At 25.7% G+C, this 25,653-nt stretch overlaps 1 protein-coding gene across 1 annotated transcript; it reads left to right on the top strand.

The window, feature by feature from the left end:
• Positions 1 to 2,708: 2,708 nt before the first annotated feature.
• LOC109817696 (RNA-binding (RRM/RBD/RNP motifs) family protein) lies at positions 2,709 to 6,763 on the top strand. Its single transcript, XM_020383028.3, has 5 exons — positions 2,709 to 2,866; positions 2,994 to 3,136; positions 4,229 to 4,440; positions 6,026 to 6,203; positions 6,329 to 6,763. The coding sequence occupies exons 2-5, from the start codon at positions 3,103 to 3,105 to the stop codon at positions 6,493 to 6,495; spliced, it is 591 nt and encodes a 196-aa protein (XP_020238617.2). The 5' UTR covers positions 2,709 to 2,866; positions 2,994 to 3,102; the 3' UTR covers positions 6,496 to 6,763.
• The last annotated feature ends 18,890 nt before the right edge of the window (positions 6,764 to 25,653 follow it).

The raw sequence follows: 25,653 nt of genomic DNA, 5'->3' as shown, positions 1-25,653 counted from the left end.
CAGGGTGATGCCATGATACTTAAGGTTAGTACACATTTTAAACACCTTAATTAACTTTTACGATCATATCACTTGAGACTTGATATATTCATCTACTCTCATTGTTATGGTGGTAACACTTTTTGTGTCTTTAATTGATGATATTATTGTATGTTGTATGCCACAATTGGTCAGATGAAAAATGCTTATAATTTTTAAGAAATTGTCACACAGCATTGTCTCCAAATGGGAAGGTGGTGGTTGTGGAGTTTATATTGCCAGAAGAACAAGAACCAACTGAAGAATCCCAGCTTGTCTCTACTCTTGACAACCTCATGTTTATCACTGTTGGTGGAAGAGAGAGAACTCAGAAGCAATATGAGGATTTGTGCAAGCTTTTTGAATTTTCAAAGTTTCAAGTTGCATGTCGTGCCTTCTCTAGTTTGGGAGTGATGGAATTTTACAAATAAGTCATTTAATCGACAATATCTGATTACAATTTTAATATAAAAGTATACTAAGAACAAAGTGAAAGTAAGTTAAGACTTTCATGTGAGGTTAAAGTTATCACTTTCTTGTTCAACTTTCATCTTCATTAATGAATATGAAAAAATAATTATAAATATCAATTTTAACATAAAAATATATATTATCTATATCAAGAACAAATTAGTTGAATAGATGTTTTTCTTTTAGAAAAAATACATATAAAAATATGAAATATATGAATGCCACTAATGGTATGAAATGAAAATAGCCTTAATCAATCCTTGTGAAAAAACGTATATGTATAGATCCCTAACAACATTAATCCCATACACATTTTCCAAACAATTCAAGTCAATGTAACATCACATCTCACACTAATGTCAACTATATCCTTCAAAATAAAAAAAAAATAAAAAATAAAACCAGACTCTGTGTTGCATGTAGTGATAAATTCGTGTACATAGAGATTTTTTTTTAAATATAGTAATCTGTTTCTTCTTTTTTTTTTTATATAACTTTTTTCTTTATGATAAAATGAAATCAAGAATGTACGCAAAACAGGAAAGAAATAAAAGAAAAATCAAGAATCATCAATTTGGGTGAAGTAAAACTATTAGTATGTTTGGATAAGAGATTTTACAAATTTAAGAAATTTAAAATTTTTTGTATTTGAATTATTTTGATTTCAATTTCTATTATTCTAAACATATTTTATTTTGATAAGTTAATTTAAATTTTTAAAATTTTAATTTAGAGATGTTAATTTGATTTCACCACAATAAAATTGATTTTAAAAGTATATTCATATGTTGATATTTTTAAATTTAATTTTATAAAAATAAATATTAAATAATTTTAAAATATTTAATAATTTTTAAAATTAATATTAGATAAAATTTAATAATTTAAAAAATATTTTTAAATATTCAATAATTAAAAGAATGAAGAGATAAAAGATAAGATAAAATATATAAGTGAAATAAGAAAAATAAATATGACAAAATTTAAATTCTTATTTTTTTTTGAAAAATTTGAAATTCTACTATTTTAAGGGATTTCATAAATGTTTAAATTTTAAATTTTTTGTAAATTATCCATCTAAATAGAGCATTTGACTTCAAAAAAATTTGAAAATTTTCAAACAAATAAATTATCCTATTTAAATTTTCCATCCAAACACACTCAACAAAATCAACAATTATGATTAATTCATTCAAAACTCGCAAATTTCATCGTCACTCTTTCTCGAGTTTCTTTATCCTACGAGCATGAATACCTTAAGTTCAAACTAATTTATCAAATTTAGATTTTTTTAGATTAAACTCGATCTAAATTGATCAAAATTTGACACTATTTAAATCTAATAATAAATTTTGTATTTTATTACTTATAATTCAATTTGACCGATTAAATGTAATAATAATGATAATTAAAATAATAAATTAGTATTTAAAATTTTAAATGATCATTTATTCAAAATATAGTTTCTATTGTTCTTGGTCAAATTTTGTGCTTTTGAGATAATAGTACTATAATAATATAATATATTCATTTTGTATAATATTAATTATTTGAACCGAAAATAAAATAACAAATTTATAAATTTATTTTAAAATTTAATTTATATTATTATTATTTTGAGTCAATAATATTATATTTAAAATATAATATCAAATATCTAATATAAAATATTTAAATTTTTATAAAATATAAATAAATTTAATTATAGTTAATTCATTAACATAATTCATAATTGAATTGAATTGAATTAGATAAAAATAAATTACAGAAATCCAAATGGAGTTGGACAGTCACAATAGTGATTCCTACATATTTTTTTTTTGTTTAAATATGTTTTTAGTCCATCAAATTTAAAATAAATTTATTTTTGGTCCTCAAATGTAAAATTATTATTTTTAGTTTTTATAATTTTTAAAAATTTTATTTTAATCTCTCAAATTATCAATAACATATATAAAAATAACAAATTAAAATGATTATATAATATTAATTGAATTTAATATCTAAAAATAACAAATTAAAACGGTTATATAATATTAATTAAATTTAATGTGACATTTTTATCAATAAAAATATTAATAGGTAAATTTTATATGATAATATTTAATAATTTTTTTAATAAAATTTAAATATAATAACAAAAAAATTTATAGAAATTAAAAAATATTAATTTTAAATTTAAGAGATAAAAAATAAATTTATCTAAGAGATTAAAATCATATAATAAAATCAGGAATATTGTGATTCCGCATCGTAACGCACTTCGAATTCCCTAGAAGCAAGTGAAAGTAGAAAAACCCTAGGTCTCTCTCTTTCTCGCATCTCCTTTCAGACAAGTATTTTTGCTTAACGCCGCGTCGGAAAAGCCGCTGCTAAAGTGTGTGATCTCTCCATTGATCAAAGTCCTTGTTTTGTTTATGCAAAGCCACACACAAACACATTAACGAAGTCTAATTTTTTCGCCTTTAAGTTGCTATTGTGATTCAAAAATTCCTTTGTTTTAGGTTCTGATACTTGCTAGCAACTTAGTGTCATCCTGTGTGAGGGTAGAGTTTAATCAGCTGTGCATCGTCCCGTCGGGGTTGGGCTTCATAATCAGATCCAGATACAACTATGTCTGGCAACTCAAAAAGCAGTGTTTACATAGGTAAGCTCACTATGCTTTCAATTTCTTTGCAGCTATGCTTAATTTTGTCATTTGCGATACCTTTTTTTTTCCCCTTTCAACCTTTTCCCAAATTCCCAATTACTTCATATCCTTAGACAAACTGTTGATTTTAGTATAGAACTTTAGCGATATTATAACAAATATCAATAGACTATTGAAAATATTACAAACTCTAGGGCATATACTTGAACATTGTCATTATCTTTCTCCTGTTAATTTAGAGTTAGGCCAAGGAAGAATAAATTGTGATCTTTGTATGGAAGAATGTTTTTGATTTGATTCATTACATTGTCTGCACACTACAATATTTTGTTTGCAGTGAATAAATACTGGTATAATTTTTTTGTTGTGGTAAGAAGATTCTATTGGAAGGAAAGAAGGGAAGGGATATACAAAGGACTAAAAGGACCTTAGACAAATTTATAGGGAAAGCTGAAATTTATTTTAATAGAAAATAAATTTTTAAAAAGAGAGGAAAGAAGGAAAGTACTATGGGAAGAAGATAAGTTAGCCTTTTAAAGAGAAAGCTGAAATTTATGTTTATATTTAGTTTGCTGGTGGGATCATTAATTAGTATATTTTCACTCAAGCTCTTCTTCCATATTTGTGCTATAGTCGATGCATGAAGAACAGAAGTTTTGCTTGCTCGAATGCACTTCATACCATTTTCATCTTTTGATAAGAACTATTGTCTCTTTCAATAGAGCATGATTGATGGAGTTTTTTTGTGAAAGTGTCCTGTAATGGTCACTGTCAATCTCCTTTTTGTGAAAGGTTCTATCGATAGAAATGATTCTTTGATAAATATGGTTAATAATATTTACATGATCTGATGTTTCACTACAATGATGGTAGAATGTATTTCGTGCTATCCAGGCTGGCATTTATCTTATTATTTTCCTAGGGTTTCTGTAACAGGTTTTTAATTCTCAATGATGGTTGATTGAGATGTTTATTATTTATATATAAATATCTTCTTGGAGGTTTTTGGATAGTTGGGTTTATACTTAAGTATAGATAATAAGAGCATCTGCATTTGGGTTCTGATTTAATTACTTCTATTTGACTCAGGCAATCTAGATGAGAGGGTGACAGACAGGGTCTTGTATGATATATTAATTCAAGCTGGACGAGTGGTAGACTTGCACATTCCTAAAGATAAGGAATCAGAGAAACCAAAAGGTTTTGCCTTCGCAGAATATGAAACAGAGGAGATTGCAGACTATGCTGTCCAGCTTTTCTCGGGCCTTGTAACACTCTACAACAGAACACTTAAGTTTGCGGTATGTTCTTGACATCTCTGCTTTCAAACTGTTGAGTTAAGACCTAGATACTTTTTAATCTTTGTTTGAAATTGTTGAATGAAAATATGGTCTCATTGAGTGGAAATTCTGCAAGGCAGCCATGTACTATTGGTCATAGCTGGGTATATATGGTTCATGGGTGCACCTCTTTCAACTTTTTGGTAGTGTTTGGTAGATGTGTTTGAATGGGACGAAAACATATTTTGGTTCTTTTAAAAAAGAGGTAAAATTGTACACATTCATTCTAAATTGTATGGCTTTTGCAAATAGACATCATCAACTTAATTTTGTTTCCATTAGTCCCTAAACTGTACCTATTGTTGCAATAGGTCTTGCCATTAAATAGGTGCCCTAACCATTTAATCTCATCCATTCATTAATTTTTGTTCACGTATTCTTTGTTTTTTCCTGATGCTTTTTTTTCCTAACATTTCTTCACACCAACTTCAATTTCAATTGGCTACCACTTATACTGAGCAATGGAATTTTCCTATTCTTTGAAAAAGTAGCCAAAGTTTGGATGTTTTCGTTACACTTACACATATATTTCATTTTTCTCTCTCGTTTATTTGACTAAATTCGTAATTAAAAGAAACTTTTGAAGCCTCAATTGGTCTTTTTTCCTTGCTTGTTATTCTGGCATTGGTCACCTGGATAATTTTTACCAGTCTGTATATTTTTGGCCTCTACTTGTTCACTAGCTGGTTGATGGTGTCTATTTACAAAAGCCCCAAAGTTTACGGTGTCTGAATACATTTTCCCTTTAAAATATAACTGCACAAGACGTGTTTAAAAACAATACATTTTGGTTCCATTTAAAAGGTTAAACCAAGGATTGCAGAATGCTCCATTTTGTTCTGTTTTACATACATGTTAGAATGGGACAAAACATTTTATTCTATTTCTGGTATATTCTAAAATAGATTGAAAAAGGATATGTAGTTAAACAATACAATACTCCCTCTGGTCTTTATTGTAAGACACTTTTAATTGAATCACATGAACGAATATAAACAGTTATTTTAGTTGATTTCATTTAGTTTAGAAAACAAAATCATGATTTAATAATTTTAACCTTCATACTTATCATTAAATGTCTATGAGAGAGGTGAGGATATTACTCCATATAAAGGCTTATGCACTAATACCAATGAAAAGGATAAATAACAATTGGAGAGTCTAAAAGGTGAGAGAGAGCACATACTCTCACAATCTTTAATGGGGACCAAAAATGAAAAATAAAACTAATGCTTTATAAAAATTGTAAAGTGCCTTATAAAAAGACCAACAATTTCTTCTAAACTGTGCCTTATAATAAGGATTGGAGGGAGTATTCCTTTTTAGCGAAACCAAGAAGAATGGAGCAGGACTGAACTTGCTGTTTTGTTTTGTCTGGGTGCCATATAAGAACTTTTATATGTGTCCAAGTATCCAATGATACATTGTGACATCATATGACATTGGATTTGATTGCAGATCCATGTAATAAATAGTTATTAAATTTTTAGATTTTTGTCCTGTTATTGAACTTTGTTAATGACATGTACAATCTGCCAATAAACAGATATCTGGGAGAGACAAAAATAGCTCTAATGGTTCTACAGCAATTACCCCAACATCAAATTCTTCTCAAAAACCAAGGCCTTACCCAGTGCCAATAAATAATTCAGAAAATTTTCAGCACCATGCTAGGCTATCAACATCTGACCGATTTTCTGATTATGCAGCAAATTATTCTCAAGGTAATGTATTCATTCACTAGCTAAACTTTCTTCTATGTCTAGATTGATTTTTTATTGCCAATAGAAGAATCTTATCAGAACATAGTTTAATTCTTGCTGAGCAATTTTTTTAAATCCAATGCCAGTTCCTCCTTCTCGTGTAACTGACCTACCTAGTGGGTATGGATCTCACTATAGTGGCAACAATTATGAATCCAGCAGGAGAGCATTGGGGGCACCATCAGATAGCATTAGGCGTTCTAGGTCACGTCGCACTAATAGAAGTAGCCCAGTCTCTTACCCATCTTACTAATATTTTCAGAAGATCCATGACAAATTAAACTTTCAGTAAATATTAATCACAAGCATTAATAGAATGTAAATGGGAAATATTCAATATCTAGTGGAAAGCATGTGCTTCAAGCAATGCCATTGTTGTAGGTATACCTATGTACCTCAATCACCAGGTGGGTTAGTGTTTATGAACTTGATGATTGTAGTTTACTTATTAGTGAAGAAGGTTTCCTAATTACTTCTGTAGGTTAAACTCAAATTTAAGTACAGAACTTTTTTCACTTGCATTTCTTCCGCTTTGGTTTTAGTGTGATGTGGTTTCTCCATGCGAATGATCCTTTTGGCCCATGTGCAAAACTATTTAACATTTCACAATGTTACGGGTTGACAGATTTAAATAAATTCATGTGGTATTGTTTCCCAGATCAATGTTGAATGAACGGATATGATCGGGCTGTCGCTTTGTTTTCCTTTATGACAATGAAATTTATTCCATTGTAATTTTGTTCATGTGTAAAACAGCAAGTACAAAGCAATTCGGAAACCAAACATATTGCTGTGATGGAATACAATATTTGCATTTTGGCATGTTGTACTCACTTAGGATATAGTCTTGTTGGTACGTTTGCATTTGCTCTCTTCTGAATTGTGTGCTTCTTGAAGGGATTGAATTTTGATTTGTAAGTTCTTGGTGCTCACATCGTGATGCCATACAGAAAAGGTCCATTGCACCATGACACTTTGCTCGTCGGTGCTAGTATCTTTATTTTATTTTATCTAATGCTTCAGCAGACAGGGTTTCAACCCAAAAAAAAAAAAAAAAAGGTGTTAGGTTATAGCCGTTGTCTTCCCGGATTTTTGGTAAAAGGGAAGTGGGGGTTATTCTAGATTGGATCTATGGAAGGAGTTAGTCATTCATAACTTGAGAATCAATGTTTGAATTTTTACTGTGAGAAGTGTCATATTTAGTGTAGGACAATATTTTGAACATCATTGCCAAAAACAAAACAGATAATTTTACGCAAAGGAAAAAACAAATGTCTGAGTTAGTTTATTTCTGTCCAATGAATGAGTTTAATTTAGGACTCCCCTTTTCTGATGTAGTTTGGTTAACAAGATTATGCGTTATCTGATTCGTTTCTTTTGCAGAGTAATTATGAATGGCAGAAGAAATAATTTAGCATTCGGAAATTTCCTCCAAAGAAAGCGAGGAAAGATACGTTTGGTTGAGAAAATGTTTTTTTTTTTTAATTTTATTATTTGTTAAAATATTTCTTTTTATTTTTTATTTTTTATTTTTAAAGATTTGTACAAGTGGTAAAAATAACATTTGCTGTTTTTATCATTTTGTTGTATAAACCATTGAAAATAAGTAAATAATAAAGTGATATTTTATAATTATTAATAAATTAATTAAATAGTTTTTTGTAAATGAAATGGACCAGTCTAGTTTGCATGTAAGTTTTTGAGAATTTGACAACTATCAACAATTTTTTTGTGTTATATAAATATTTATTTTAAAAATTAGAATTTTTGTTTTGGTATATAAATTAGATAGAATTTAAAGTATAAATTTAAAGAAAATATAAAAAATGGAAATTTAAATTTATAGATAAAAGTTGTGGTATTAATTACCCAAGTTAAAGTTAATTAAATTTAAGTATTAGTATTTGACAAATTATAATGTATATTTATATATATATATATATATATATATATATATATAAATATAAAGGAGGTATCCTTTTTTAGTAACTATTTTAATATTCAATTTTATAGATCATTATATCTTTTTATTATTAAAATTAATTAATATTTTATCAAATTCAAATTTTGAACAGATTATAAAATAATATGCATTAGATCTTAGATTCAGATATATTGTTGTACACACAAAAAAAGAGTAAATAATTAAAACTAAAAAGATGAAATATCTATATTTCTTAACAAAAATGATCTAAATTATACACGAACTAAAATACGGGGATTAAAAATATAATTAAGATGAAGCTACTAGATTTACACTCAGAAATATATTTCCAAATTTCCAAGTTATAGGTATGCCTCGAGCTTAAATATTTTTCTTATTAAGTTGTTTAACACTCTTTATTCCTTACGGTATTTTTACCAGCTTTAGAGAAATATTCTCAAGTAACGTAGATGAAGAATAAAATGGTTAAGACCGAAATGTTTTTCTAAAATCTTAAAACATGTGTTTGAGAAAGTTTTAAAAATTATATTATTTCAAAAATTAATTATTGTTATAATTGATTATAATCGGAATAAATTTTTGTCTAGATAAATTTGTTGAAAATTTATTTCAAGATATTTAATTTGTTTGAATAAAAAAAAAAGCTTTTATGTAGTAATTTAGCTTGAGAAAAAAAAAGTTGTTAAAAATTAATTTTAAATTTTAAAATTTCAAATTGAAGAAAAAGTTTAAATTTTTAAGAAAAACAAGTTATTTACAAATTTAAAGTGGTGTTTCAAAGATTTATATCACTTAATCAAGTGGTTAGAATCGAATTCTAAATCTTACAAATATAAGAAAAGAAAAATTAAAAAGAGAATTCCTACCTATTTTATCATGTGAAACTTCTAAAGAAGATTATTTCTTTATACGACAGAAAATACTTGTCAATAATACAAACAAATTAATTAATTTGGGCCTTGTGTATGGTAGGAGGGTGCAAAGGGACTAGTAGTTGGTCACGAGTGATGATGTTAAAACTTACAATGATGTGAGGCTTACATGAGCAAGGATTGAAAAGTGGGTCACCTTTGTTGAAGCATTCCATTCAAGGAAGGTACACCAAGTGGGGTAAAGATGCCATTGCCCTCGTTTTTTGTCCCCAATATAGATGTCAAAGTCAACACTTTCTTAGACCTAAAGCTTCTTTTCCATTAAATTTTGCTTTTGCCCTTTCTTGAACGTTTCCATTTAGGTGTTGAAGAATAAAGAGACATACCCATATGCTTGCCTCCATAACAGGATTTGCCTACCAATGGATAAGAACTCCAACTCCTCCATGACTATGAATCTTTTACTTTAAACAACATTAATACATCCTTGTGTTTACTTTTTTATTTTCTTCTTTGACTATTGTTGCTTAAATTAAATTTGGACCTTCCATGAAAGAGGGAACGTGTAGAATGAAACATGCGTACACGTGTTTTCAGGGAATATTCAATTGAATATATTCACAATTTTCATAGTGGTGGAACGTGGAAGGAACCTTAGAAACAAAAGGACGTGGAAAATAATTCTGTATTTTGGTATATATTGAATACAAAGTATAATAACTTCTAAATGAATGTAAGTGACATAAATATTCCTAAGGGAAAATAGCATTTGAATGTGTATTCTTGAAAAGAAAGCTCGAAATTAAATTTTTAGCATTTTAATGTGATAAATCTCAATAATATTTGTTTTCAACTATTTTGTATCCTAACAATTAATAGAGTTTGATTCTAATAAATTGAAAGTATAAACGTTTTTTTAGTGCTAATCAATTGAAGAATCATTCTACACGCAACTCTTAAAATAACTATAACGAAAATAAATAAATGTTTAATTATTTGACAAATTATGATTCGCTGACATTAACAAAAATATTATTTATTTATTTATATATTCCAATGAAATTCGTTTATGACCCTATATTGTATGATAATGAAATAGTAATGATTCATATTTTACAATATTTTGTTTTATTTGCTAAAAAATATATGAAAACAAATCTAACATATGTTATTAACATGGGAAAATAGTTGGAACCATTTTGGGTGAGTGAAGATATTCCCCCGGTTATTTAAAGTTTTTCTTAAAAGCAGTCTTTTTTATATATAATAAAACTAGTTATAAAAAAAAAGCATTCATTGAAAAATAAATGGATGGTATATCTTCTTCGAGAGTTATTACGTATTACTTATAGTTAATAGGTAATTAAAGGTATAATTGTTTTTAAAAAGTGAACATAAAATAGGATTTTTTTTTTATATATTGTTATAGATTATACATAAATATATTTTTATTTTTTAATGTATATTTGTCTATTTATTTTAAAAATAAATAGTTATATATTTTTTTTTAAAAATAATTCTATTTACATCTTAAAAATTATTTTTTTAAGAAACATTTTTTGAGTTTAAACAAACCGTCCCACTTTATTAAAAAAAAAGTAAAATAGAATTTTAGTCTTCATTTTAATTTTTGGTTTTAGTTTGAATTTAATTTTTTTTCCTCTTTAAAATGTCTTTATTAATAAATTAATTATTTTTAATGTTTTTAATGATGTTAAATTTAATTAATATGACATTTTTATAATTTATCACGTGTCATAAAATTTATTAAATTATTATGATAAATTAATGAAAGGACTAACTTAATTTAAGAGTTAAAGTAAAATTTTAAAAATAGATATCGCAATCATGATCATAATGGGAATGATATAAAAATATTTTTAATGAAGTCACTGTCAATATTTTATTTTAAAAAAAATATTAACTTTTTTAGAAAATGTGATTTTTGAAATTAGAGTTAAACTTATAAGATAATTACATATAAGGAAGATATTAATATATTATAATGTGTGTTAAAAATATTATTTTTAATTAATTGTACAAAATTATATATCTTTAAAAATTATTTAATACCTCGTTTTGTCACAAAAATTATTCCTCATTTTAGAGATAATATTAGTGTTAAATATAGAAAATTTCACTTCCATGGTGGCTTTACTTGAGAGGCTACCAAAGGTTCGAAACAGAGCCTCCCTTCTTGTCCCCCACTATAACTTTGTTGACCATTTGGCTTCCAAAAGCACGTTTTCAGTCAACGGAATTAATCTATTTTTCATTTACAATTTGTTAAAATTGGTTTTGATAAATTTAATTGCTACTTGTTGAATGTGATTGAAATACGACTTTAAATTAATTTCAATTGTATTTTACATGTTATCATGTATTTTTTTAATTAAAAACTGTGAAAACCTATTTTCCAAAACTTTAAAACAAAGAGCTTAATTTCAAGAGAATTAATTTTGTTTGACACTTTTTTTTCTCGATTTTCATAATTAATTTGATAGTGAAAAGAAATGATTTTGAGATCATTTTAACCTTTTCGTTGGGTTATATCCATTCTAGGAATAAGACATACAAATTGTATTATATTCATAACTCTAAAATAATTCAAATTTATTAAAAAAATGATCCACATCAATTTAGTTTTCAAAATACCTTTCTCTCCACGAATAATCCTTAAACTAATTAAATTATATAAATAATCTATAAAATATACATTAACATCAAACTATTATAATAGTAGTGGATAATTAGAATAGTATGTATAATGTGTTAAAATTCAAATATTATGTTATTATAACATGTTATAATAAAAAAAAAATGTACCAATATTTAGTCTCTAAATTGATATATTTGACTAACATTTGAAAAAAAAAATTTATTTGAATGATTTTTCGACATTTGAGGACTATGAAACATTTTCTCTAATACTTTCGAAACTATTGATATAATTTTTGTTGTTGTTTAAAGATTATTTAAAAAGAAAGGGTGATATTCAGAGATTAAATTGATGATTTATTCGATAAAAATATTTTTTTTCTCCACCCACTTAATTTCGACTGCAAGGTAGACTGAGGTTATTCAAGCTTCACTAAGCCTATGCTTTAACTAATGTTAAAAGATAAATGTAACAACACAAATTCTAATATATTTATCATTAGGTAATTAAGTTGTGATTAACTCGCTAATACCAAAAAAATATATTAATAATTAGTTATTTTTACATAAATATTAACGTGATTCTCATCTAAACTCAATTTTTTTTATTTAAAAGGTTTTAGTCATAAATTTATAATTTTTAATAAAACTCAAATAAATAATACTTGTTATATTAAAATTAGCTTAGGCCTCCAATAGAGTGAGCCCCTTTCCAAACTTTGATTGTGATTTTACTTTTTGATCTTTTTAGGTGCCTATTAAATAATTTCCCATCTGAACAACTAACATTGATATAATTGCACAGCACAATCATGTGGACTTGAGCTAACAAGTAGCAACTATAAGGTAGAGGACATACTTCTTATAAATATTTTTAAAATGTTACACTAACTAGATTGAGATATGTTTTAGCTCTTACACTGAATTTAATTACATTGTTATTAACTTAATAACACTTTCGTTTGTTTTATAGGTCTTACCTTTACAATCACTTGAGTTGTTAAAAGTAATATATATTTTATAATGTTTTACAATATCACTTTATTTCTTTGAATAGTTTAGTCAATATTTTTAACCCAATTACTCTAAAATAATAAAATTAAATAGATGCTCTGATCTATTCACGTTTTCATATTCTATTATTCATCTGAGTCACTTTCAACAACAATACAACATAACAACAAACATGAAGATTAACATATGTAAAATTTTACTTTTTAAAATATATTTATAATAATTTTACTTAATTTAAAAACAATTATATGTTGTAAATGTTTATATAAAAAAAATATTACTATGGGGTCTACTAATTAAAAAAAGTAACCAGTAGTTGCATAATAGAAGCAGTACATAGAAGTGTTGGCAACTTGACATATTAATTGCATTGCAGTCTATTGTTAGCAGTGGAATAATAAAGACACATTGTCATTACAGCTGCTATTGGTTTGGCCATAGTGTGGTGTACGGTACTCCAACAACCTTGGATCAGTCACGATATCACTCTCTATCTTTCACGTGACAAATCTATTTACTCATTTCATAATAAGTATTCTATTATAAAAAATAGGTTAAAACTTTTATTTGGATCCTTATAATATTTTTTTGTTTTAATTTAGTCTTATTTTAATTTTTTGTTTTAATTTGATCTCTAATAATTTAAATTATTCTAATTTGGGACTTTCGTCCAAATGATTTAAACGAAGTTAACTGTTGGTCGCATAGATGTCAGGTGGATGCCACGTAGATGCACAGGTGGATGCCAAATAGCATGAATACACCTGAAATCATAACGGCCCATTCTGAAACCAGAACGACCCATTCTGAAACTTGAACGTTTTAGAACGGGCCGTTCTGCTTGCACATGTTATGCGTTAATTTTGCAACTGGAACGGGCCGTTCCAAATACAAATTTAACACACCATGAGTGCAGTAGAACGGGTCGTTATGAAACCAAAACGGTCCGTTCCAGGTACAAAATTAACATACCAAGAGTGCAACTAAAACGGACCGTTCTGATTCCATGTGTATTCAAGAAATTTGACGTCTATCTACGTATCTACGTGGCATCTACGTGACATCCACCTGACATTCACGTGGCCAACAGTTAACTCCGTTTAAATCATTTGGACAGAAGTTTCAAATTGCAATAATTTAAATTATTAGGGACCAAATTGAAATAAAAAATTAGAATAGGACTAAATTGAAACAAAAAAATATTATGAGAGACCAAATAAAAGTTTTAACCTAAAAATATATATATATATATATATATATATATATTAAGTTTTATGGTAATTTGTTAGTGTAGTATTAAGTAATTTTTTATTTATATTTTTAATAATATCATATTTAAGATAATTGTTATGTTGTATCATTTTTAATAAAAATAATAATTATAAGATTAATTTTATAAAATTATCATTATCTTTTAAATAGTTATTATATTTTTTGTCTGTGTAAAATAATTTAGGAAAGCACATGGAAAGAGTATGTATATATATCATCTCATAAGTTAAATAGGAATAAGAATATTTTTTTTAGTATTATAGTATTGTCAAAAGTATATTTATATCAAAAATTAATCTTTCTCAAAATCTTGAGTACATTAAGGTTATTCATCTTAATATCATTTTTTTTATCAAATTCAAAACTCAAACTTAAAATTTTGAGACTTAAAAATTAATCACAACATTAGTTGAACGAACAACCGTTGGTTATAGCATAAAAAATATATCATATTTAACGTAATCATTGATGATAATATATATACAAGAGTTTAGATTTGAATATTGTTATTGTCTTTATATTTTTATTAATAAAAAAATAATAATTAAATTTTTTTTAGAATGTGCTAAATATATTAATGATATAAAAAAACAAAAGTACTATAATTAGTCTTATAGTAGTTAATCCATTATGTGAAGTGAAAGATTATAATTCTTTATTAAACAACACACAAAAAAAAACTAGACATAATAAATAATGTTTTTTTTTACGAAGTTAGAGTACTTAGAAACTTAAAGAGTTAGGTTTAATCTTCATTATAATTATATATATAATCTTTTATATTTGTAAAAAAAATAAATTTTTCTTTTTTTTATAATATTAAAAATTAAAATGCTCACATATTACTTATAACTTAAATGGTAATAAATTTTATTTATAGTTGTAGTTATTAAACTAGTTAATTGTGTTAGGACTAATTCAAGCTATATGCTTAAAAAGAATGATAGTTAATTTTGGTTGTTGTGATTCATTTTATTATTATTTTTATATATTTTATTTTATGTTTATTATCAATTAATTGTCCTGAATTAATTAAAGTATTTTATTTTAAGTATTTATATTTAAATATTCATTCAATTAGCAAGATATAGTAATTAATTTAACCTATTAAAATCAGTTTGTGCCGGAAAACTTTGTTATTTATATAAAATTTCAAATTATAACATAACATGGATATTGATTGTGTTCTGTTATAAAATAATAATAATAAATAATTTGTATACATGCATCATGCACGTATATAATTTAAATATATCCTATCGAGATATTGCGTGTTTGGTGTGAATATATATATAATTAGGTGACACTTAATTTATTCAGAAGGCACAACAATATTTGTACCTATTTTTTTTTATGATGATACTTTTTGGTGTTTAATGACAGAAAACTTTTTATATGTATAGTTTTAGAGACCATTTCTGCCTCTCGATTTCTTTATTAATTGATTCACTACAATTTATATTTTTATTAGCTGTTTTTTTTTTTTTGGAAAGATATTTCTTGAGCATTTTTAGGAACAAAACTTTTGTGCCTGATCTCACAGCAATATATAAAAGCAAAAGTTTCAGGCATAGTGGACGAAGAATCTTTCCTCATGCAAATATTTTAATTAGTCAAAGTTAAGACACTATTGATTTTGGAGTCAATAATTTATACATTATTGACCGATTAATCGGAAAGTGCTATATGAAAGCCCTTCGAAATTATCGCAATGAAACAACCTGATGTTGTTGTGTACATGGTGAATTAATTTTTTTTAGTTTTGTGTAAGATTATATTTTCTTTTCATTTTATTTAGATTTGAACTTACTGTTGTATTTCACATCTGATAAGTACACTTTTTATGTGTCAGAGAAATATTCTGATTTTATAATATCTTGCACAAATTTACACGGGTGTGTAGAGTGCAAAATTAAATTAAATGTAGTTATTAGGATAAACAAATTAAAAGTTAGTTTAATTTTGTCGCATCTTTAACTATATATACAGAAATATAAAGATATATTTCTTTTAATTTTTATTTTTATATAAATTCTTTTATTGATCTTTATTTATTTATGTATTTTTTTAGTAATTGTTCATAAATAATTGTTTATAAAATTAATTATCATTTATTCTTTTATGCATGTACAAATTTTTTATCTAGTGTAAATAAATTATAAATGAAAGTCTCATACATTATGTTTGATCTACATAAAACAAAATCTCACTTTTCATACCTAGTAGTAACATAAGTTATGTTAGTTAAGTATTTAAATTGTTGAATATTGTTCATTCTTTATATGATAATATTTTGAGATAAATGATGATTGAGGGTTGAAAGTGAGTTGAGATGTGTGTTGTGGGTGGTAGAGTTGTGTGTTGCTTGTGAAGTTTTGTTGAATATGCATGATGTTGTTGTGTTATTGAGAAGATGAATGTTGAAAATGCTTTTGACATTTAGGTATGGTAATGTTGAGTTGTGTTAATCAACTTAGTACTAAAGGAGAGGTTGTTTTTAAAGTTGCATATCTCATTGTGTGGATATTGTGTTGTGGTGCTCTAAGAGTTCAATTTGTTGAAAAGTCCTTCTTGAAAAATTGACCTTTGAAGAGGACAGTTTAGTCTCCTCTAAGATTTTAGTTGATACCGTGTGTGAGAAAGGTTGAGACACATGTGTATAAAGCTAATACAACATAGAGGCTAAGTTGAGTTATATTGATTACAAGTGACCAATCGAGTAAAGTATGGAACTGGAAACTTAGGGGGGTGTATTGGTTTAGGATTTCGTAGGATTTTAAAAGACTTTTTTTGAGTAAAAAAGTCCATTGGTATTCAATCAGGATTTTATGTCACTTAAAAACAATCCAGTGGTATTCAATCTGGATTTTTAGGATTTTTTAAAGAGTCCATTAAAATCCACTGGTATTCATTTGAGATTTTTTACAACTTAAAAACAATCCATTGGTATTCAAAAATTTAAGGATTTTAAAGGATTGTTGTGTGAGAGGGATTTTGAAAGACTTTCTAGTGTTATCTATAAATACCAGATTCATAAAACAATCCCATCCAAACCCATCGGATTTTGAAGGATTGTTTGAAATGATTTTTCAAGTGTTTTAAGAATTTTCAAGTGAGTTTTTCATCTTTTTTTTCTATGCTCCTGTCTTCTCCATTTTTTCTCTACTAATAATACTACACTATTGTTCATTGCTCATATATAATACTATTCTCATACCATTCTCCTATTTTGTGAAACTCTAATATGTAAATGATAGTGTCATTGACTTGTTTTATTTTTCTGTTCGTTCTCTTTAATTGACTTACTTTATTTTATTCTATGTAGTTGAATTTGTTCCTTTATATAACACAAAAAAATACTTGAAATTTTAACTTTTAAGTGGTAATTTTTTTTATGACACACGTTAAGAAAAGAAAAAGGTGAAAGATGAAATTGATATCATAATCTCAACAATATATATATATATATATATATATATATATATATATAAAAGATGAATTTGTTAGGGTTTTTGTGAGTAGAATGAGATAAAAATGGATCTTAGTAGGGGGAAGAACCCTCTTAGCATAAAAATTGCGAATTCTCTCTTTCCCTTGAATTTGTTACTCTTATCCCTCCTCCTTTTATGACTCAACAATTATTTTATTTTTTTTACTATGAATTTTTCTTTTTTATTTTTATATTATGAAATTAAGATTTTTTATATTTTAAAAAAAGAAAATTAACATAAGACATTGCAATATCTAATTTTTTAGGGTTTAGGATTTATGCCTTCATTAACTTATTTTTTAAAAAAGAAAATATTGTTAAAATATTTGTTAGAATAATTTATATTTATAAATATCGTTAAAAATTATCATATATATATATATATATATATATATATTCTCTATATCTAAATACTTCTGTTTATATAAAAAAAATTATATATCTAAATATTTTTTCAGTATCGAATATACTAATTTTTTTATATAAAAAATTATCTTATGTTTCTATATTTTCGTTTTTACATTTTTTTTATAATAACTGAGGTATTTGATCCATTTGGATAGCAAAAATATATTCGATCTTGTATGATGGTGTGCTTCTAAAAATAATAATATAATTTTATTGATTTTGTCTATTATCCGTAATTATTTATATAACTATTTTTTAACATATATTGTTTTAGTAATTCAAATGGGAGATTCACAAGGAAATAATAAAGAAAAATGAAAAGAGAAAGAAAACTATGAAGCTTGGATTAAGGATGATTCCGATGAATTGTTACAATTGATAGTGGATGCTATAAAAAGAGGATAGAATATTATAGAGAACTATTATTATTATTTATCTAGACATTATTTTTTTTATTTATTATTTTTATCTTTGACTCTTTTTAAATTTGAATGTATAATTTTTTTTAAATCTTATCAAATGTCAAAACTCCACAAAATCCCACAGAATCCATTAAAATCCTAATTTAAAAGTCTTGCAGAATCCATTAAAATCCTGATTTTAAGTCTTGTAGAATCTTGCAAAATCTTAAAAGTCATGAAAATCCTGCAAAGTCTTTTAAAATCCGCAGGATTTTTTTTAACTAAAAAAGTCCTTTAAAATCCTAATCCAATACACCCCCCTTAGTTTCTAACTGAGTATTAGAAGAGTGTAGTATTTGGGAGGTAGTCAGTTGGTTAATCCCATATAAGACTTAATTAAGCTAGCTAATGTTGTAGTAGACTCACACACAACTATTCAACCCTGACAACAATCTAGACTTTCTTATTTAAGTGACAACATTTAAAAAACAAGTCGTTGTGTTTGTGAATTGATATCCAATTTGTTGTTGATCTAGCAAGTAAAGAAGATCACCATGTGTTGTTGGTTTGGTAGGATCAAACTACTTAAACTGTTTACTTTCTTTGTAGGAGATCTCCTAGTTGAAATGTATGACAATACATACAGTTGTTGTGTTGTGCATATAATGTGTTGATTTAATTGTATTATTCAGATGTAGTGTTCATTTGTGATGAAGTATGTCAAAGTGTTAAAAATTAAGTTGTTAATGTTATGTTGTTTAAGTTGATCTTGTGTTGTAGTAGATGTAGTTGTAAAGTTGATAGAGTTGAATGTGTTGATGCAAAAAAATATGAGATGTTGTAAAACCCTATTACTCATATTTTTTGTTGTATATGTTGCTGCTTTGAACTCTAGCCTATCCTTAGATGTTTTCATGTGTCTTGGACTACGATGATCATGTGATATAAGAGCAGAGCAAAGCAGAGATAGGTATGAGATGTTGCAACTGAGGTGGTTATTAGGAGAATGACAGTGCTGTTTATATTTGTAATGTTACTAGAGTAGTATTTTGTATAGAAGTTACTTGACCGATAATTTATATTGTATAATTTACATTTACAAGATTATTGTATCTATATTGCATATATTTGTATAATTATTTTACTTCTATATGCATAATATATAGTACAAGTTCTCGTTTCTATACGTATATAATTCTAAGATAGTAATTATGTCGTTTAATGTAGAGATCATATTTTTAATTAAATAATATTTTAAAAATTATATGTTATTTATAGTATGATATGACAAATTGATATCTCAATTAACACCATTTTACATATCCTTCAACCAAAGAAATATCAAATCATATAAGTATAAGTTATATCAATTATTACACTATTTAACTACTTTTAGATATAAGTGTACTTCAAAACTCGTAAAAAAATTTGTAAGTTTTTTTCATATTACTATTTTTTTTTAATAAAATCTTATATTAATATAAAATTATTTGATATCTTATTATATATACATCAAAATGAACATGATATAAGTAAATAAGAATTTTGATTGTATTTTTTTTATATTTATTTAATTTTGACAAACTCTGATACAGATAATATATAATTATAATTTAACAATATATTAAATAAAAAATATTGTTCTATATGAAGTTATTAATATATTATCTCGTCTCATTCCTCTTTATATATACGCAAATTTGTCTTCTAACATCACGACAAAAGAAAGATCGGTAGCAATATGAAAAGGTGAAGAAAGTAAAAAATAAAAATAAAAATATCTGAATAAATAAAAATATAAATCTGAGTAAGTAAACAAAGGAGATTTGATTCAACACAAAAAAAAAAAAAACAAAGGAGATTTGATTACAAGATCAAAAGATTTGAAACATGCAGATACAACCATATTTTTATATTAATAATTTGTTTGATTCAAAGAATAAATGATTACATAAGACATTCACGGGAGTGATTTAGATAATTAAGTACCGTTGAATAACAATGAAAACTTCAAATGACTTTGAAGAGATAAGAGACATATCTTATCACCCCATGTATATAATTATCCTATTTATAAGTCCTTTTCAAGAATAATAGAAAGTACAAAGCCTTATCATTTTATTTTATGACTTATTAAAAAATTTGTTTGTAATAAGTTTTATTTCCTAAGTCAGATTACGTATCTTACAAAACTTGAAAGAAAAATTTATCAACTCTTATATCTCAAAAGAAGGGGTGGAGCCAGAAATTTAGCTCGAAAAGTTAACATTTATATGTAAATATTATAATATTATAAATAATTTATTATTATTTGTATTTTTTTATCACATTATATATGAATTTTACATTTTTTTTCCAAGTGTAAACTAGTATGATAATTTTTTATCTATGAACCTATAATATTTATTTTTATAAATTTTAGGAGGTTAAAAAATTGCTTTTAAAATAATTTTAATATATTTTTTAAAAATAATAGAAGAGAATATGGCTCTCCATGTCTCCCTCCCTCCACCCTTGATCTCAAAAATCGATAAAACATTATAGATGAAAACAACTCAAAGTACAAATATGTAAACTTTTATCTATTACATAAATCAAGCCCAAAAGAAAAATAAAAAGTTTATGCAATTTATCAAAATATCCTCATTAAAAATGAGAAAAACATTTAATTCACTCAAATGTTCAAAATCGACAAGGCGAAAAATAAAACTCTCAACAATTATTATCTACGTCATTTGTAAGGGTCTCAAGAGACAACAAACCATATACATTAGAAGAACTGCATTAACTATACTTATTTATTTTTAATTATTTGAAGAATATCCCTTGCAAAAGAAAATGTAAATATTTTGTAAGGATTTTTTTTTTTGAAACTTTAAGAAGTTGGAAGAACCCGAAGAAGCTCATTGAAATACTTGGAATTTTGTTTGGAAAGACAAATATAAGAATACTTAAGTTGTTAAATTGCATACACATATATACAAAAATATTTGCACCAATTAGGAACGAAATTAATATAAAATTGTGTTCGCGAAAATAATTGTTGTTGTAAAAAGTGAAACATAGTTGTGAGAAATATAAGACATTTTTTTTACTTGTTTATTTTAAATACGAAAAATATTAGTAATAAAATTATTATTTTAATTAAATTTATTAAAAATCACATATTTATAAATCTCACATTTTATTTAATGAATTTATTTTAATTTATTATGAGCAACTGAACTTTTCCTTTAAATATTTAATATAATTGTATATATATCCAAAACTTGAAATCAATATTGTTAAACAAAAATAATCTCACACAAGTTAACTAGCACCCTCATTCAATGGTATTAAAAATTGATTTTCAGTAATCTATCATAATGTTAATGTGTATATATAAAAGTAAAATTTAAAGTTTAATAAACAAGTATGCAAACTTAACAAAAAAGTAGTGGTGCGTATGTCAACATACAAATATTTTATTAAAGGAATGAACGTTAATCTGGTGAGAAAAGACGAAAATCCGTATGTTGTGTGAAATTATTATTTAAGGGTTAAGGGAAGATTCTCGAAGATAAGTTTAATTGTTTTTAATCCTAGTTATGTGAATCTTCGCTAATCAGACACTCCTACATTCATGGATGTCAACGAGACGACTTGAGTGCACCATGGCATAGGCATATTCCCAGTTTATACCGTGAAACTTAAATGAAAAACTTTACTAATTTAGGCCACACATTATGCAACAATATCATGTTATAATCATACATTTACTCCAACTTTAAATGACATCATTAATGCAATAAGTGGATTTAGTGTTTCCAAGTTCAATTTTTATTTATATTAAAATAATGTTTAATTAACAAAAATTATGTTTCTAGTATATTAAACTTGATTGTTAGTTTTGAAATATTGTATATTAATAGACAAAAAAAAGTACATTAGATATTTCATGTTTAGTTATAAATTTGTGGTTGGAATAGTACTAGATTTGATCCTATTAATCAAGGTTTCAAGATTTTTATATGAAAAAAAATTTATTGAAAAGAACAAAGTTGGTGAATATTAAGTTTTTTTTTTTACACCATAAGTAAAATTATTTTAACCGAACTAGCTTATAAAGTATTTTTAGTGAAACTAACTTTTAAGTTAGTTGGAAAATTAAAAGTCATAAGTTATGCATCGAAAAATAGGAAGTTTATAAGATAACTGGTTGAATTGAAAGTATTTTGTAAGCTTAATTTTTTTTAATGATTTTGTAAGATTAGTTGGACATTATAAAATGACATATTTATTTACTTAATAACAAGAGTGTGAGAATGATAGTTGTAACAACTCGATATGTCCTACACTTATAGCTTAGTTACTAAGCAACAAAAAGAAATAGTAAACATTAACTAAGTTAGGATTATCATACAACAAATAACAAATATCATGCACATAGTCATACATAAGGAATATTAAACTAAAAACAACTCCTTTACATATATACCATCTACATAAGATATCATTGTACATAAGAAAAATCTCACTTGTTAGCCAAATGCCTATACAAGACCAAAATTGCATAAGATCAGTACCACCAAAAAGAAAATTGGTCATCTCTAACATGACCCTTTATAGCTAGATAAGTAAACTTGCTAATCCTGTCTTACTTTCATATCAAGTATGATCATAACAACTCTAACCACAAGGAAAAAAAGGATAAACTTGTTAAAAGAATCAACATACAATAACATTTAATAATAGTTAGAATCAATTAAGCAACAACTTTCAATTCAACATACAATTTCCACTTATCATCGAGTACTATACAACCAACTTGCAACTTATTACAACATATAACAACTTCAACATACTTCATTCTCAATCATCAACATCAATATTCAACTAATGTATCATCATGCATATTAACTAAAAAGTTTTCCTACAACAGGAGTGGATAGTTTAAGTGACTAGACCCTAACGAAATATAGTGTTTAACCTATTGTAGTTAGGTCAGATATAAACAATTTCAAGTCTCATAGAGAACCTATTTAAATACTTAATTTGGTTTCTTAGGTTTTGTTACTTAAACTAGGAAGTCTATTACTATTGTCAAAGTAAAATAGTTTGAGTTTGAGCCTACACAACAATAATTTGCAATACTAAGTCACCTATGAGATTAGCCGACCAACTACCCTCCAAATACTATTCTCCTCCAATACTTAATTAGGGACTAAGTTTCCGATTTTCTATTTTACTCTATTGATCGCTTTATACACATATGTTTTGACCTTGTCTACATATTGATACCACATACAAATATCACATAAAATATAGAGGAGACAACTTAAAACAACTACCTATCTAGAAGTCAGCTTACTTGTTGAAAGGGTTTCATCGTAGGCTTTCAGAAGACCATAATGTATACATAATGAGATAGTTTAATTTTTAAAACATCTTTTACTCTCCTGTAATTTTTATGTATCTCAACAAATAGATGTATTAATATCACATGTTTATCAACTTATTAACTTAATAAACTTACATCATACTACTTAATCAACATCTTGCATCACAAACAACTTAAAAACATCATATTCAACAACATACAAATAACCCCTAAACACTATCCCCTGGATATTTGGCACCATTGAGGCAAAATGATTCCTTGTCTCGCCCACACCTAACATCAAACCACCTGCGCCTAACATGGCTAAGGTATATATAGAGCCTCTCACTCTCTCGTGCTTGGCATGGAAAAGCCCACACCAACCTCAATTAGACAAAAAGTCTCAAGTTGATCCATGCCTAGTGCCACTCCATTGGTGCTTGATGTGATTTCAATTTCAGACAATTCTTTTTCCTCACACTCGAGTTCACCAATCTTGTGCTCGGTGAGAGCAAGACGAATCCCTTTGGTTGAAGTCATGCTTGACGTCATGAAGGTGCAAAACAAGAAGAAGAGAAAAGGAATAAAATAACTTTGCATGACTCAACTTAATTTCTTGACCTTCAAGTTTCAAATTTAAAAATATGCTGTTGTTGCCTAGCTAAGGGAAAAGGCTGGAAAAGATTAGATGGAGAATATGAAGGAGAAAGTTCCTTGGTTTTCCAAAGCTTATCTCACTTATCTTTTACTAATTTTTCTAAAATAATGAATTTATGAAGTTCATGTTTTTAAAAAATATTTTCTATACACGTCTTTATTTAGACTCACTCAACTTTACTCAACAACCACTTAACCTTCATAATTCTCTTGATCCTTAGAGCTCTTAAACAACAACAAAAACAACTATTTAACAATTAATCATACAAATCATACAATTAATTAAAACACCCAAAAAGTATAACATTACAATAGGATAAATATGTGATTTTATAAATTAATAATGATAAAAAATAGGTTTAAGTAAATTAGTGAAAATAAAATAAAAAGTAAAAAACTTATGAGCTAAAAGTGAAACTTACGAAAATAAACTACGAATTCCTAAAAAAAATTATCATACAAATAAGTTTATTTTAGTCAAACAAACTTAATTATAAATTAGTTAAATAAACTTATAAACTTTTTAAATACTGTATCAAACACACTCATAAGCTAATCAAAAAAGTATTTATACTCTTTAAATATCTTAACAAACACATTTTAAGAGGAATTTTTTTATAGTTAAAATTAACTTTGCTATAAGTTAAAATATGTTTGTTTATGGGTTTTCTTATTTTATTATATTTTCTAAATGTGATTCACAAAAAAGTAATTTTTTTAAAAAAAGTTGTTGTTAAGAACCAAATAAAAGTTTATTTAATTTTTTTTTCCTTCATACAAAACAGTTTAAGCAAATATATCATAAAATAAATAACTGTTTAATTTTTTTATAATTTAAAAAAAATTAAACAAACTGCCACAATGTATAAGTTAAATATTTTACCTTCATGGTTTAAATATATCGTTGTAAGTCAATTTATTTTTTTAGAAAATTATTGTTGTAAGTCAAGTTTAGTCAAACTTATTTATAAAATAAAAAAATTACCTTTAAACAATTTCCTTAACTCGTAGCCAATTACAAATATAACTCTATTGGCCACTCTCAATTTCCTTTAAACAATTGAGTTGCATACATTTTTTTTTTCTTCATAAAGTCCATATCAGATTTTCTTCTGCAGATGAATGAAACACCATTTGGTCGATTATTAAATGAGAAGTGTTATACATATAATAAAAATCATATAATAATTTATATAACATTATTTCTATCTGTATCTTTCTTTATTATTTTATTTATTATGAATAAATATTATTAATAATGAGGAGATAGACATAAAAATAATATTTATCTTTGTTTTTATTTATAAGATCTAAGTCAAAATAAATGTTATAAAA

This window comes from Cajanus cajan, chromosome 7 (genome assembly GCF_000230855.2).
Source record: "Cajanus cajan strain Asha chromosome 7, NIPB_CcT2T_4, whole genome shotgun sequence".
NCBI lineage: Eukaryota > Viridiplantae > Streptophyta > Magnoliopsida > Fabales > Fabaceae > Cajanus > Cajanus cajan.
Note: the sequence above shows the minus strand (reverse complement) of the source record. Positions and strands in the feature narration are given on the sequence as shown.

Bases quoted from the DNA above. Each gene is read 5' to 3' on its own strand.
- LOC109817696 (XM_020383028.3), top strand. From the start codon at position 3,103: ATGTCTGGCAACTCAAAAAGCAGTGTTTACATAG. The intron at 4,441-6,025 runs GTATGTTCTTGA...GCCAATAAACAG, and splicing joins ACAGAACACTTAAGTTTGCG to ATATCTGGGAGAGACAAAAA. The intron at 6,204-6,328 runs GTAATGTATTCA...ATCCAATGCCAG, and splicing joins TGCAGCAAATTATTCTCAAG to TTCCTCCTTCTCGTGTAACT.